The sequence below is a fragment of the Mus caroli genome, chromosome 2 (genome assembly GCF_900094665.2).
Source record: "Mus caroli chromosome 2, CAROLI_EIJ_v1.1, whole genome shotgun sequence".
Taxonomy (NCBI): Eukaryota; Metazoa; Chordata; class Mammalia; order Rodentia; family Muridae; genus Mus; species Mus caroli.
In genome coordinates this window covers 129,718,899-129,735,885 of record NC_034571.1, presented here as the reverse complement: position 1 = coordinate 129,735,885, position 16,987 = coordinate 129,718,899, and the positions used below count along the sequence as shown (strand labels likewise).

Below are 16,987 nucleotides of genomic sequence, written 5' to 3'. Positions count from 1 at the left end.
TGCTGTAAGATAGAGAATCGACAAATGGGACCTCATAAAATTGCAAAGCTTCTGCAAGGCAAAAGACACAGTCAATAAGACAAAAAGGCCACCAACAGATTGGGAAAGGATCTTTACCTATCCTAAATCAGATAGGGGACTAATATCCAATATATATAAAGAACTCAAGAAGGTGGACTCCAGAAAATCAAATAAACCCATTAAAAAATGGGGCTCAGAGCTAAACAAAGAATTCTCACCTGAGGAATACCGAATGGCTGAGAAGCACCTGAAAAAATGCTCAGCATCCTTAATCATCAGGGAAATGCAAATCAAAACAACCCTGAGATTCCACCTCACACCAGTCAGAATGGCTAAGGTCAAAAATTCAGGTGACAGCAGATGTTGGCAAGGATATGGAGAAAGAGGAACACTCCTCCATTGTTGGTGGGATTGCAAGCTTGTACAACCACTCTGGAAATCAGTCTGGCAGTTCCTCAGAAAATTGGACATAGTACTACCAGAGGATCCAGCAATACCTCTCCTGGGCATATATCCAGAAGATGTTCCAACCGGTAAGAAGGACACATGCTCCCCTATGTTCATAACAGCCTTATTTATAATAGCCAGAAGCTGGAAAGAACCCAGATGCCCCTCAACAGAGGAATGGATACAGAAAATGTGGTATATTTACACAATGGAGTACTACTCAGCTATTAAAAAGAATGAATTTATGAAATTCCTAGGCAAATGGATGAACCTGGAAGGCATCATCCTGAGTGAGATAACCCAATCACAAAAGAACTCACATGATATGTACTCACTGATAAGTGGATATTAGCCCAGAATCTTAGAATACCCAAGATATAAGATACAATTTGCAAAACATATGAAACTCAAGAAGAACGAGACCAAAGTGTGTACACTTTGCCCCTTCTTAGAATTGGGAACAAAACACCCATAGAAGGAGTTATAGAGACAAAGTTTGGAGCTGAGATGAAAGGATGGACCATCTAGAGACTGCCATACCCGGAGATCCATCCCATAATCAGCCTCCAAACGCTGACACCATTGCATACATTAGCAAGACTTAGCTGAAAGGACCCTGATATATCTGTCTCTTGTGAGGCTATGCCAATGCCTAGCAAATACAGAAGTGGATGCTCACAGTCAGCTATTGGATGGATCACAGGGCCCCCAATGGAGGAGCTAGAGAAAGTACCCAAGGAGCTGGGGGGATCTGCAACCCTATAGGTGGAACAACAATATGAACTAACCAGTACCCCCTGGAGCTTGTGTCTCTAGCTGCATATGTATCAGAAGATAGCCTAGTCAGCCATCAGTAGAAAGAGAGGCCCATTGGTCTTGCAAACTTTATATGCCTCAGTACAGGGGAATGCCAGGGTCAAGAAGTGGGAGTGGGTGGGTGGAGGAGTGGGTGGGGGAGGGTGGAGGGGACTTTTGCGATAGCATTGGAAATGTAAATTAAATAAATACCTAATAAAAAATTCCTAAAAAAAAAAAAACATTGTAATGGGCTTGGAATGTAGCTCAATGGTAAAACACTTGCTTATAGCATACATGAGGCTCTTGGTTTATCCAGCCAGGAGAAATAACTACAATGGAAAGATTTTAAAGTTTGACTGTTTGGCTGATTTTTGAGACAGTCTCACTATGTATCCCTAGCTGGACTGGAATTCCCACATACACCAAGATGGCCTCCAAATGTATTGAGCCTAAGGGCCTGAACCACCAGCCCCACCTCAATGGGGAAAATATTAACATGTAAAGTTGGAAAATAGATCAGCAACAGGATCAAAATTAGAAAAGTTATGACAAAGAGTTTTCAGGCTTTCAGCCCTTACTGTGTTTTTACTCTAAATCCAGACCCCAGTTCGGTTTTGACAGTAATTAGGAAGACCAAGTAGATTTCCCTTGCATGCTTCTAAAGTGAATAGGGCTCACCCCTGCTTCCCAGTTTCCATGGAGATCATGGTAGAACACAAGCAGGGATTTCTCACTCTATAATCATCTCAGCTCCTTGCAGATTATATGTCATTGGATCACCTCTATGGACTCACTCTTTTAATACAGAATCCCCTTCTGCTCCTTCTTGATATGACCTCACTGGGAAGGAGAAGAAGGAGGAGGAGGGGGAGGAGGAGGAGGAGGAGGAGGAGGAGGAGACAGAAGAAGGAGGAGGAGGAGGAGGAGGAGACAGAAGAAGGAGAAGGAGGAGAAGGAGAAAGAGAAGGAGAAGGAGAACGAGAACGAGAACGAGAACGAGAACAAGAACAAGAAGAAAGAAAAATTATCTCATGTGTGTGACCTGATTAAAGTACTATGAATGTAGGATCTCTGCTTCCTGCCAGTGGACATTCCAGGGTCTGCACTGGTACTAATGGGATTGAAAACATCACTTTTGCAAAGTATGGTCTGAGACCAGCAGCAGCACACCGCCCCCCCCCCCCAGGAGTATTGGCTTAGATTTTTCAAAACCTACTTTAGTAAGGGTTATTAAATACTTCAATCTCCCTTCTAGCCAGTGACCAAATGTAGGAGAGAAAGATGATTAAGACAAGGGAGATGTGGACCTGTTTAGAAGTAGTTCTTTGGGGCAATACCAATCTTCATTGTAAGGATATCAACAGTCCAGTCCAAAATGTCAAGCACGAATTAGTAGCAGCAGTCCAGTCCAATCAGCAAACACTAGGCAGAATCAGTAGTTGCAGCTCAATCCAGAAGAAACCACAAGGCTCCCCAAACCGAGTGCACAGAAGCAGCAAGAAGCAGCCAAATACCATGAGAAGTTCTTTGGTGCATTTCTCTCTACAAAGTCACCACAAGCAAAGATCAGTGAAGCATTGCAAGGTGAACCAATGCAAGAGTGTTCTACTGTCCTACTCATACTCTTTCCAAACATCACTCGTCCTCTCACGTGTCTGCCTCAGCAAAACATCCTCTCAGAAGATACTTTTCAGAAAAATATCACATGGCACAATTGAGTCTTCCAAGAAACCAGACATTTCCACTTTAGGGGAGCTTGTGAGAAATGCAAAATCTAACCTTGACCCTGACCTCCTCCTATAGAATAATAATGTGCATTTAAATAAGGCATCCAGAGGGTAGACCTGTAGATTAGAGTCTAAGAATTCCTGTTTTAGATTTAATTGCTTAACTTAGCTGCACAGCAACAGAAAGCTTTCATAGCTATGATGGAAAAATTGGGCCCTTAAGTCTCCCTCAGTCTAGCATTACTCCAAGGATTACTAGCTATGTAACTTTCTGGAGGTGAGTAGCTATACAAGGGTATGGCCTTTGTAAACCTCAGTTTTCCATCTGTAAAATGGGGGTATTAGTGTTATTTTTATAGTGTCACCGTGGGGTTTTATTAAACACAATACCATTATACTTTGCAAATGACCCAGGATACATGTCCACCCCACTTGTCACACTCCATTCTTCAATGAGTCCAGCCAATTCGAAACTGGTTGGGAGAGCACTGAAGCCAAGTGAGACATTTGAAGGAAGGAAATGGACTGGGATGTACATGGCCAGTGGGAGAAGCAAACGGTCTTGGTAATTGTTTACTTCAGAGATACACTAGGTTGATGACTTGCAAAGTTTGGTCTTTACAATGGGACCTTGGTAGCAACTAAATTCTAGGATCCAATCTCTGCCTAGAAATCCTGTAGTTAAGGTCAATAAGTGCAAGGCTTCCTGGTAATGCTGCTACATGTGAGCAGGGCACTGTCAATAACTGCACAGCCCTGAACTTTCTGCCTTTGTTTAAGGTCTTTTATAAAGAAGCAACACGTAGAAAGATTTGCTCAATTCCTGAGCCAGTCCTCCTGCTTCTAGGTTGTTGGTTTTAAATGTCAGAATTAAAACACATTGGTGTGTGAAAACATGTCTACTTTTGTTATGATGTATATTGCCAGCCATCTACAACACATTCATTCAACAGCTGGTAATAGTGTTTCTGTTAAATGTCAGGCACTAGTCCAGACTCCACTAATAGAATAAAACCCTCTTAAGTGATGCAATCATCACTTGTAATTGGTTGGTTAATCAAAAACACTGGTTAAAAATGGAATCATAAAAGATGATACACAAATACTTGACTTCAACAGAAAACATGCAAACTGCTATTTGTCTACCCATCTTTTCACGTGAGACATTTTTTTAGTTTACATAGGTAGAATTGCTTTCAAGCACATATATAACATATTGGGTTTTGTTTGTTTGTTTGTTTTATGCTTTTTTATTTTATTCTTCACTTCTTAAATTGTTATGATAGTTAGGACACATAGAAAGCAGTCAGTCAGATTCTGATCGCTATATTTAAGGCATTTTTCAATTCTGTTAAAGTTGTCTTGGCCATGTTTATTCAACAAGAATCTACTTTTAGCTACTCATATTTATTTTCATCAAGTTATATTTGATTTAGTATGCATGGAAGCAATAGCTTTCTTTTGGCACACTTATTCCATCAGTTTATGTAACACTGCCTAGAATGAGGTAATTACAATAACAAGTAAATGTTGGGAACCCACCCAACTGTTGACTGGAAAGCTGAACATCCTACCCCTCTTTGTAACTGAATTGCACAAGAACATGAGAACTCAAGTCTATTGACTGCAAGAGTCCTCCATGCTATGGGGAATACACCGCATCTATTGCAGCAAGCATAGAGAGCTTTGGTCACGTGTGTTTGGCTAAAAGGATTGTCTCAGGGGGGCCTGAAAATAACTAAGATACTCTGAGCAGAGTAAGCCCATAGTGGTGCTACTCTAACTCTTAACTCAGCTTGCTGACTCACGTGGAGGCTATGCAGTCTGCTTACCCCAGGCTGCATGTAAGTCTCAGAAGCTTACAGGTGACAGTGATCTTTCACTGAATGGTTAGGAGCTGACACTTTGCGGCTCTGCTTGGTTTTGTCTTTTTAATATTTCACACGCAGAGGAAGGATCTGTTCCCACAATAATGCTACCCAACAAACCAGTTCACAGCTTAACTTAAAAGCACCAGTTGTTAATTCTCACAAGACTATGGATTCACTGGAAGATTCTGCTGACCAAGATCCATTCAGCTGACCTCAGCTGGGCTTGTTCATTTGTCTGCAGTTAACTGATGGTTGAGAGAGAGAGAGAGAGAGAGAGAGAGAGAGAGAGAGAGAGAGAGAGAGAGAGAGACTGGTCATGGATGACCTTTCTGTCAGAAGGACAGTCAACCTAACTCTGGATGTCTGTACTCAATGTATATCAGATCAATGCTTATCAAACATAAAGGAGCATACAAATCCAAGGAGGATCTTATATAATTGTACCAGTTCTGGAAGAAAGACCTGACACTCTCAAGATTATAGATTTTTCCTTTTTGGGTGTCTGTTTGTTTGTTTTCAGACAGGGATGGGAACTCATTAGGTCGCCTGGATTGGCCTTGAACTCTTGACCCTTTTCTAGGCTCCACAAGGCAGGAACTAGACAGATGTCAGGTGCATGCCCCTACTGTTGGTTCTGAGACTGCATCCTGAGGAGCAAGGGTAGAATGTGACTAAGCTTACTGCTAGATACTCTGTGTGTGGACCTGAGTCCTAGGAAACTCCTCAGCACCACCTCCCAGCCATGACAGAATATCTGGTCCAGAGAAACTTCTGTTTGATTACCTATGGTGGCAAGGACTTGATGTAGCCAAGGGAACCTGGCTGGTGACAAAATCAAATTTTGTCTTTCTATTGAGTTCAAAGTCAAATTTCATGCAGCCTCCCTCCACTGAGCCCAATATGACATTTGTGGCATTTCAAGTTATTTCCTTACTCGTTTGCCTTTCCAATGCGCTAGGCCTCCTTCCTCCTCTTTTCTACTTGAATTCTCTCCTAAGTCTATCAGCTGCTCTATTTAAAGGTCTTTCTATTGGGACTTTTTGTTGCCCTTTTGTAGGAATGGCCCAGTTGGTCAGTATTACACTTAGTCATGACATCCACCATATACCCCAAAGACTTAAAGTTAGGATCATAAAGAGATATTTTTATACCCAAGAAGACAACATTATTCAAAACAGCCAAATGGTAGCTGCAACTCAATTTTTCCTCTAAGATAAATGCATTTTTAAATATAATCCAAACATACAATGACACCAGCATTAAATTATACAAGCAGAGTCCGGAGAGATGGCTCTGTAAGTAAAGTGTAAGCACACAGACCTGAATTCAAATCCTCCGCACCCACATAAGGCCTAGATATGGTGATGCAGTCCTCTAATACCAGCACTGATGCTGTGTGGAAGACAGGGGAAGGCCCAAACATCACTGGGGAGCCAACCTTGCTAAATCATGAGTCCATGGTTCAGTAAGAGATACTCTGTCTCAAAAATAAAATAGAGAGATAGATCAAGGCATCAACTTCAGTCTTGAAATGTGTGCACATGGGGGCATGTACCTGTATACACACAAATACCAGAGATGGAGCTCACAACCTTGTGCATGCTAGGCAGACACTCTACAGATGAGCTCCACCCCAGCAGAGGAAGAGGATTCTAACTCATGCTGCAATGTGCTTGGACCTTGAGGACATTTGCTAAGTGAAGTTGGACAGCCACACAAAGATAAACACTGTATCCAGCCACTTCATATGAAGTACCTAGAGACAGAGAGTTAAATGGTTGTTGCCCAGTGCCCAGGGGAAGAGGAAAGAAGAAGGGGAGTTATTTAATGGATTGATTTTCAGTTTTGCAAGATGGAAAGTTTCTAGAGATCATTGCACAACATCAATGTAGCAAACCCCATTGAACTTAAAAATAGTTCGGTATGGCAAACTTGATTATGAGTACTCTACTATAGTTTAAAAACAAAACACAGTGCCCAGACCAGAAGAGAGCCTTCCACCAATACTAAAAGGCTAGTGAAAAATATGCAGGGACTATGAGTGCTTCTTGCGTAATGGCCAACCCCTATACTTTTAGTAATGTAGCTCAAATCATGGGCAAATTGCACTATTAAGGCATGTTACATGTGTGGTCTAGTAAAAAAAAAAAAAAAAAAAAAAAGCCTCCAAGTTCCGTTTCACAGAAATTTCTGCCAAACTATCATGAAATGGTATAGTTGATATCTCTAGTTTCTAACTGGCTTTAAGAAAAGTATTGTACCTCAGAGTATAAAATAATAATCTTTTGGAAATTAAATTTTCTCCTTCATTGTCATTTAAATTTTTCTACACTTTAACTTTACTTCCAAAAATAAAGAACTTTGTCATTTGTCCTGAAATAATTTCTGAATGATGCTTATAAAAAGTCTATGCATTTGGCAACACTGTATTATGGCTAGCACAAAAGATCCAGACATTTACACTACTGGGTCAATATTCCTATGCTTGCTAATATTTACTTAATCATCCTTAAGCACTCTTGCTATAAAACAATCATAAAAATGATTTACCTTCCAAATGAAAAAAAAATTAAACATAAGTGTTACAATCATCCAATTTTGCTATTTTTAATAACTTCTAAATTGAAGCCCATGGTCAGTAAAGAAGCCACTGGCTTGAGAACAGAAGTGTCAAACACAGACACAGAGTCGTAATTTATTGAGAAACATTAACCCAAACATGAAACCCTGCGACCACTGGCAGGTGTAATCATTTTTCTTTGACACTCAAATTTACATGTTTTGGAAAATTTCCCAGATAACTCAATATATTCAAGTCTCTTGTTCTCAGGTTCCAACAACTTCTCTCCCTCCCTAAACCCCCCTTAGATGCAGAGGCAGATTTCATTCTGTATTTATATGGGAAAACTGCCTGCCAGTTGGATGAGAACACACTCCCAGTGTGCACTGGGCTATGGCAGTGCTCAAACTCTACCTGCTTCTGGGAGTGTGATTTTGAGTGCCTTTTAAGAGATGCGAGGTTTGTAAGAGCATTTAAATTGGTCAGATGCACAAATGGCTCAGTTTGGGTTATTAAAGCAAAGTACCACAGAATTTCAACGAACCAAGTCATCAATTCATGCATGCGGTACCCACTGGACAGGCGACTCCTTTCATCAGCACCACAGAGAAGGGAGTGAATAATCCTAGATGTTTTGTGAACATACAATTGGACAGCAACTTATACTCAGGAGATTTTCCTCTCAAAGACGCAATTCTAAGAAAAGGTACATCTTCTGAGCAGGACCATCCTCCCCCACCACATACACACATAGCTCCAAAAATGATAAAATTTCCCAAAGAACACTGGATCCTAAGGAGTAAAGTGGCGACAGCAGTTCCACAGCGCTGTAAGTTTTACGTCTTAGGCTTAGCATGATTTTCTGTGATTGGTTTGCTAAAGGAGCTGTGGAAACAACTCTGTTCACCTTGATGGTGAGTGTGAGGCACAATTTGGCCAGGGCAGGAAAAACTATAGTGAGAAGTGCTCAAGGCCAAGCCAAACCAACGCTTAACATAGCCTCATACCAAATTTAGTTTTGATAATGCAAGGGACTTATTTTGGTTTCCAAAAGAAAGTTTATTTTTTTGTGTGTGTCTTTGGGAAAGGATTTGTGTGCTTAATTTATGCTTGAATGGATAAACTCATGGCTGATTTTTGATTGCTGTGGGAGTTACTACTTTGACCTGACTTAATATCTCTTGTGTAGGCCTTCCTTAGGTAGTAGGGGGTTTTCTAGGCACACTTTATTATGCTCTCTATTATAAACTCCCCAGCCCAGGGCCGGGGCTGCCATCCCCCCAGAGGCTCTTCTCTATATAATCCAGTGATTTTGCTTACTTATTCTTATTGTACCTTTACCGTATCGGCAGCTTGCTGCACCCGGCTTGCCTCTCTCCACTCTCCTTTCCCCTTTTCTCTCACTTCACATGGCTCAGGATCGTGACACTCTTCCAGATGTGTCTGCCTCTGGCTATGCTCTCCCTTTTATCTATAATAAATGTCCTCCTCCAGCATGCCTAGGAACAGTCATATCTTTTTTCCTTTTTTTTCATTCAAAAACATAATCTAAAAAATAAGATAAATGGAAATTTTAAAGGGTGCATTACATATGTCTATAACTTGGATTTGACTGGTGCAACAAAGAAAAGAATTATCAGGGCATGGGATAGGGGAAAGGTCTGTGTGTTTCACCTCCTCTCTCTATCTACATCACCTCCAATCCTTGAACACATACACTGTGCTCTACTCTGCTGAAGTCTACTACCCGGGTAGTTTCTGCCATGTTCTTAGAACTTTGGATAATATAAGGCATATCAATAACCATTTTCTCACTAGCTTATGATTAATATTTCAAACACAGAAATTTAGAGGAATATTAAATGAACAAGTCTATTTGGATTCATGGATCTCCTTCTCCCATCTCCTCTCTGTTTGTTATAGACCACACTGGCTTTGAACTTAGAGTGATCCTCAAGCCTCCCAAGTGCTAGCTAGGCTTTAATACCTTACTACTTTCTTTAGGCAGTTTATCTAACCATCCAGCCATTCTCCACCTTTTATGCATTTGAAGTTTCACTGTAGGTCCATATAATTTCAAACATCCCAAAATGTTCTTTTTACTGATAAAAGCAACCACTGTGTGCCTTCAAAAAAAAAAAAAAAAACCATAATGAATGGCACTGGTTTCAAATGTGCTTGTTACTGAAAGTTGATAATCCACACACCTGCGTCATCCATCCCCCAGTTAAGACACAGATAGTTGACTTATGCCCAGAAAAGGACCAAGCACATCAAACCTCCAAGCACACATCACCCTAACCATACTTTGTTTTTCCATGCAAGACTGGCTTTTCCTGTCCTAGTACACCTTTGTATAAAGGAACTCATACATGCTGTACTCTTGGTACCTTACTTATTTTCTACACGTGGAATTCTTTAGATCAGTCACGCCACTGCGTGCAACAGTACTTTTCAATAAATATTGATTAGCTGATTTTTATCAGTGCTGATAAATAATTTCGGGTGATTAAAAGCTTTAAAATACAATTATAACTTAAATGCTTCTTATTAAGTCCCATGGGAAGTCAGGGCTGTTTGTTGACGAATGAATGAAGGTTGGGTATGTTTTGTAGAAAGGGAATTGAGGCATCATATTTTTAAAATCAGAGAAGATATCCAAACACGTGCAACAGGTTGCTATCTGGCTCGGAGCCCCTCCGTTCTCTGGGGTGGAAGCAATGGTGATGCCTAAGCGTTATTTTCCATGGGAATGTTTCCTGAACTATTAATTTATAGTTGGAAAGTAAAGCTCAAAAGGAGGCTATGGCTTGGCAAGGGGAAATGTCCAGTTTTGAATTCTGTGAGCAGTAGTTCCCCATTCTCCAGGTTTCAGGGGTGATCAAGGAAGTTGAGGACAGAACTTCCACCCAGTGCCTGTTGCAGTAAAAAAAAAAAAAAAAAAAAAAAAAAAAAAAAAAAAAAAGCTTCTTGGGGGAGTCCCAGCTCACTGGAAGAGCACCAAATGAAAAAAATTTTAGAAGAATCCCCTGTAGCCCACAACTGTCTTCCTCAAATATGGGTTCCCAGGCTCAGAAAAGACTAGAGGCTCTGTGTTATTTGCTGTGCGTTTGGTGTTTCTTAGTGATTTGACATTCCCAGTATGTCATTAGGTGCTTTTTACTCCTCAAAACTTTCCTTGTAATGAAGTGAGCTAAACTCACTGGTAGATAGGTACGACCTCAGCTTTCACGAAGCCCAGATTGTTAGCAGCAGAGCGACTCTAAGTCTCAGGTAGTCTTCCAATGTAACTCAGGTGGCTGGCTCAAAACTTCTGGCTCCACAGCCCCCTTCTAAGGGTTAGTGTGGGACACGGGACATGCATCGTTGGATACAGCTTTACATTTTAAAACAGCTTTAGACCTTGGGACCTCAAGAAAAATAGACTGTAAGACCACTACAGTCTTTGTGGGCTATGTGGCTTTTTCACACCACCAGTCCTTTGCTATAAAAGCGTTATTGAGCAGCCTAACTTGGCGACTAGAGATGCAGGTAAGGAGTTCAATCAGAAGTGAGGACTATTATATTTCTGGAAACTTTAGTGGGAAAAAAAAAAACCTGTGTTGAATTAATGTTGAAAATGGGATGCTTTGCATTCATGATCATTGGGTGGAGGAGGACTGGGCACACTGGAAAATGCCCAGGTGGCTGCTGTGTAGACCAGGTGCTTCTGTGACCAGTTGCAAACTCATTTTGATTTGGGATATGCCCTTCCCAATTATGGATTAAGTTACTCGGGAATGGTTAGAATGAGATGCATTGCCATTAAGAAGTCACCTATCTCAGGTGGTTAAAATGCCCAAGTTACGGAACCATCTTTGGTAGCCTGGAACTCAGCTTTCTCAACCCCATCAAATGGTATGAGGCACTATCTATGCTCTTTAAACATAGATAACCACAAATAACCTGTACTGTTATGTTGTCGTGTTCAGCGTGTTGGAAACTGTTTTTCCCTTTACCCATCATGCCCTGATGTCTAGAAGGGTTGAGGCGCTAAAGCAATCTCGGAAAAATCAGAGCTTTTCTTCATGACAGGCTCAATGCAAGTCAAGAAATTCTTTTCGTCCTTTAATGGAAATCTGTTTTCCTAAAAAGCTCCGTTTAAACCCGCCTGGAGTGGAGCTGGCAGAGGCTTCAGCCAGCCTTTGGGTTCCCTTTGACCTTGATTATGACCAGGAGTGTCGCTGCTAATTGCAAGGCCTGCCTCAAGGTGGAAAATGGCATCGGTTTCCACCACCACCCAGGAGAAGCCAAGTTCTGTGGCCCACGACAGCGGTTAGGTTCTTTTCAGGCCGCGTCTCGCCACCCAGAGAGCAGCGCGGAGGCCGCCTACAGGTGCAGTCCCGCCACTGCGCCGGGGCTGGAGGCTGGCGGAGCCCTCGGCTTCTCAGAAAGCCTTTCCCGAAGTCCGGGCTGAGCCCCCGGGTGCCGGCCGGCCACTCCCCCTGCTTCCCCCACGCCTCTGCCCCGGCGCGGTCTGGAAAGGACGCTGGGAGCCCCTCCGAGGCTCCACGGGCATGGATTTGGGAAGGGATGGCGCGCGGCCGAGGCTTTCCCTCGAGTTTGTGGCAAGTCTGGCTCCGGGAAAGTTTTTCAAAGTTCCCAGCAGCGTCTGCCCAGGTCGCCTCTGCGGGGCGAGGAGACGGCGGCGAGCGCGCCAGTCTCGCCGCCGCCAGCACAGGGCTCTGGGCTCGCTTGCTGGGAGCGGCCCGGGTTCCCGGCGGGCAGGCCCTCCTCCCAGGGGCAAAAGCCGCAGCTGACGCAGGCGGCTCCGAAGGCGGAAGCCGCCCGCCCCAACTGCTCCGGCCGTACCGCGGCGCCTACACCTGGGGCTTGCAAGGAAGCCCAGGCTTTGCACCGAGGGGGCGGTCCAGCGGAGGCGCTCTGGGCGTCTCAGAGCCACGGGCTCCTTCACGGTCCTTCCAGGTTCCTTTCTCCTGGCCCGGATGCCCGGGCTGCCCGGGACAGTGATCTGCGTGTGGGGGCCCCTCGGGCGGCCATGCCACCCGGTCCGTCCCGCAACTTCCAACCCCTTCTCAATTTCTCCCCTCCCTAACAACCCAGAGGAAAGGGGCGTGTCCAATAGATGACACGCCCCTTATGAATATTAACAATCGCGCATGCGCCTTGTTCCGCGTGTTGGGAAGAGGTGGCCAGCCGGAGTCGCGGCTCCCAGACCGGCGCTCCGGGTCCCTTCGAGAGCCAGGCGGGCACGCGTCATTGTGTTACCTGCAGCCGGCCGGCGAGCTAGGCTCAGGTTTTTTGTTTTTTTTTTCTCCCCTCCCTCCCCGCGTTTCATGCAGCTGATCTGAAAGGGAATAAAAGGCTGCGCGTAATCATAATAATAAAAGAAGGGGAGCGCGAGAGAAGGAAAGAAAGCCGAGAGGTGGAAGAGGGGGGAGCGCCTCAAAGAAGCGATCAGAATAATAAAAGGAGGCCGGGCTCTTTGCCTTCTGGAACGCGCGGCTCTTGAAAGGGCTTTTGAAAAGTAGTGTTGTTTTCCAGTCGTGCATGCTCCAATCCACGGAGTATATTAGAGCCGGGACGCGGCGGCCGCGGGGGCAGCGACGACGGCAGCCTCGGCGGGAGCACCAGCGCTAGCAGCGGCGGCGGCGTCCGGAGTGCCCGTGGCGCGCGGCGCAGCGATGCGGTCCCCACGGACGCGCGGCCGGCCCGGGCGCCCCCTGAGTCTTCTGCTCGCCCTGCTCTGTGCCCTGCGAGCCAAGGTAGGAGTCTCTCTCCCGCTCTTGCTCCCCGCGGTCCTCTCCCTTCCCTCGTGGCGTTCTGGACGCGAGCGGCTGTGGCTCCCAGTGCTAGCTCCGGAGCCCTTGAGTACAAGGCTCCCTGACCCTGACTTTTCACCCGAGAGGCAGCACCGGGTGAGGGAACGCTGGTTCCCCAGAGGGAAGCCCCTGACCTCGAAAGATAAACTCCTCCAGGCAGGGCAAAATGCGATCATTAGGTTCTCACGGTCCTTCGGGGCACTTGTCTTAGTTTTCCCGCACTTGTGTTTTTTATGCTCCTGAACCTAGTTTTTGCAAAATTATTTTCACTTGCCACCGAGGATCTTTGGCAGCTTGGGGTGTGTGTGTGTGTGTGGGGGTCAAGGAGTCTCCAACCCCACCTTCAGAGAAAACTTTCTCATGCGTTGACCTTCCTTCCTCGCTGGCAGGTGTGCGGGGCCTCGGGTCAGTTTGAACTGGAGATCCTGTCCATGCAGAACGTGAATGGAGAGCTACAGAATGGGAACTGTTGTGGTGGAGTCCGGAACCCTGGCGACCGCAAGTGCACCCGCGACGAGTGTGACACGTACTTCAAAGTGTGCCTCAAGGAGTATCAGTCCCGCGTCACGGCCGGGGGACCCTGCAGCTTCGGCTCAGGGTCTACGCCTGTCATCGGGGGCAACACCTTCAATCTCAAGGCCAGCCGCGGCAACGACCGTAATCGCATCGTACTGCCTTTCAGTTTCGCCTGGCCGGTGAGTGAGAGACACACAGACAGAGTCGAACGCGGGGCCGAGCCCTATATTGCCTTGAGAAGGATTTAATGCCACTTGAAACTTGGCACTAAGTTGAGAGGCGTTGGGGGTGGCAAATTTGAGAGTCCAGACTACAGCTGGACCTGGACAAGATGAGCCGGGCGGGTCTTCCATTCTGGGTGGTGTCTGCTTAGCGCAGCGAAATGGGGTCTCTGAAGAGCCTTGCTGGGGGAAAGTACGCAAGGATGCTAATTTTATGCTTGCTACTTCCAGTTCCCACCCTCGACCAGGAGGTCATTATAGATGATCTCTTTGCTTAACTAATTAAAACTCGTAGTGCCCTGGAAGGCGACTGCGCATAGTCTGCCCTGCAAACGCTGTCCAAGTTGGCACCCTCCCCTTTCCCGTGAGCCGCCCCGAGGGCGGGTGTGTCCTTCCTGCAGGGTGTGGGGGAGCCGGCTTCCCGCGGCTCTAGGGGGGAGATTTTGGTGTGTTGGAGGGGTGCTCTCCCAGCCTGAAGTGGCGGCTGCAGGAGGGGGGTTGTCTCCGGCTGGCGTCCAGGCTTTAGTCTGGGAACCTCCGCCCCCTGCCGGCCCCTTCCTCCCGCCCCCGCTCGGTGCAGCCCAGGCTGCCTTACTCCCAGCGGTTCCCCAGTTCTGGAACAGCTGTGTTTGCAAACTTCCCGGGGAAGGGCGGGCGCACTCTCTGGTCCGGAGGGCACCCGGCCTCCGCAAGCCCTTCCCGCGCCTTAGTAAGGCTTAGAAGAGGCAGTCCGCTATAAGTCGTGTTTGCGGGTGCAACTGCGTGCGCCCTCATCTCCCCCTTGGCGCTCGGAGCTGCTTGAGTCCGGCGTACCGCTGGCAGACTGCGGCAGAACCCTTGCAACATCCCAAAATGGGTGGAAGGAAGATGGGTGCGATTGCAGAAGGGGAGGAAAGGGAAATGGTGGGGGGTGTGCCCGTTGTCCAGGAGGCGTGACTCGCTGCCAGGACTGGTGCTCCGCCAAGCTTGAGCTCTGAGGGTGGGTGGTAAGAGGGGGAGCTCTGTGCCCCAGAGGATTGCTTTCCGCCACGTGCTCGGATGGGGTGCGCTCTGCTGCCTCCTATCCGCGGCTTTGGGCTGTGATTTGAAACTCTGAAGAGGGGCGGGAGAGAAGCCTGTCTGGCTCTGTCTGTGTGTGAAGCTGAGCTGGCTCTTAATGTCTGCGTTTACAGGAGTTGGCCTTTGCTGTGGGTGCGATAAGACAGTTATCGAAAACATGCTATTAAGAAGGGTCTTATTTTGGCAGGGGACTGCCGCTGTAGGTGAAATCTCTTCAGATCTGAAGGTTGTGTCCGTTGTGGGATTTCACTTTTACAAAGAATATTTGTCTTGTTTGTTAATCCTCTATTAGGGAGAACTTTAAGCTAAAGAGGTTGGCCACCTTTAAATCTGGCTGGGTCCCTTCGAGCTTAGGGTGAGTACTGGCTGCCCTTGAGCTGTGTTTGGAGTTTCGGGAGGAAGGGGCCTGCAGGTGGTTCCACCCTCCCTAGGATCAGTCCGAGCCCCTCGCTTTTCACAAGACCATAAAAGGAATCTTATTAGTGATGTGGAAAAAACGGCAGGCCTGGCTGAGGTTTATTTTGGAGAGAGGGGTCAGAGGGAGGATGGCTTGGATGAAAACAGACAGACTTGCTCCACAGGCTGGCTGGGGGAAAGTGACCCAGAAGTGTGGCTGTCTGCTTTTAACACCTGGAAGAGAGAGTTCCTCACCAACAAGGAGCTGAAATGGTGTGAGTGGATGGATGGAGGGTTGCCGCCACTGCTGGGCTCCTACTCTTCAGTGCCTTCAGGCCCCACGGGTCACCAACCATGAAATAGACTCGGGTTTTCTAGAAAGAGGGAGCCCCACTGGGTCAGCACCGAGAATGTGGTTCTTTTTTGAAGCTGGGCCAAGTACATGGATCACTCCTAAACAAGTCTCCACACTGCTGCCCCCAAACAGGCCTCCTGCTAAACACAGGCTTTACTTCCCAAGAGAAACTCAAGTGTGTGTGTGTGTGTGTGTGTGTGTGTGTGTGTGTGTGTGTGTGTGTGTGTGTGTTGTTGTTGTTTTAGTTTATTTTCCTCAGTGTGGTTAGAGAACCCCCACTGTCTGGAACTTCCAAGAATGGCTCCAGGGTGAGTCTTAGCTTCAATGAAAGCCTTAAACTTCACAAGTGTTAGTAATGGGTCGCACAGCTTCATTCCCTTTGGTAATTAACACGAGAGGCTTGTTTTTAAAACGGGCTGGGGGTGTAGCTCATCAAAATCAGCATTTGCCTACCATTCTTAAAGGTCCTGGGTTTGAATTCAAGCCCCACAAACTTAATTTTTATTTCTCCTCCTTCTTGGTTAGTTTACAGTGGAATTGGTGTGGAGATGTTGGAATTCCAGAGTAGGCCATAATTTAAAAGGCAAACAAAGCCTCCAGCCTACCTTGGCCTCATAGCCACATAAGCTGCCAACCCCTAAGCAGGCACAGTTGTCTTTTGGGCTAAGTACTCCTAAATTGGCTTACGGAGAAGGGAAACACTGTGTTTGGTAAAGCTAGTTCAGTGAAGAAGGTCATGTAATTCCTGTCTTTTGATTGCTAGTATGGCCCCTGTTCGTGGCCTATAGAGGAAGAGGAGGAAATGATCTGGTAGGATTGAAACATAATCTACATCCCAGCATGTGAGACGCTCTGCAGTGGACATCCCTGCCATCCCAGTATCCCATTCATTTATACTGCCCTTGGGCTACATTCCACTCCAGTATCATTTGCTCTGGCCCCAGTCTTTTAGCTTTGTGCTTCTGATTGGGTTGTCATCCATGCTATGAGGGAGCTCAACTTGCAGCAACTAGCTTGATTTATTATTTTCCAATTTGGATACTAGGTGATAAGAGCATAGTTATGACAGGTAATTGGGCTTAGCAAGAAATTATTTGGGAATAACCATTAATAAATCACCGAAATGGTTAATTTGCACCTCCCCAAATTAGCTCAAAATCCCAGTAGTGCCTGCTCATTAAAAATGCATTAGTA

General features: G+C 45.9%; 1 protein-coding gene across 1 annotated transcript in view; it reads left to right on the top strand.

The window, feature by feature from the left end:
- The first annotated feature begins 12,617 nt into the window (after positions 1–12,617).
- Jag1 (jagged canonical Notch ligand 1) overlaps positions 12,618–16,987 on the top strand; it is a 35,171-nt gene continuing 30,801 nt past the window's right edge. Inside the window, exons 1-2 of the mRNA XM_021183066.2 lie at positions 12,618–13,189; positions 13,636–13,941. Coding sequence (XP_021038725.1) covers positions 13,109–13,189; positions 13,636–13,941 — 387 coding nt within the window. The 5' untranslated portion in view covers positions 12,618–13,108. The remainder of the gene's footprint in view (positions 13,190–13,635; positions 13,942–16,987) is intronic.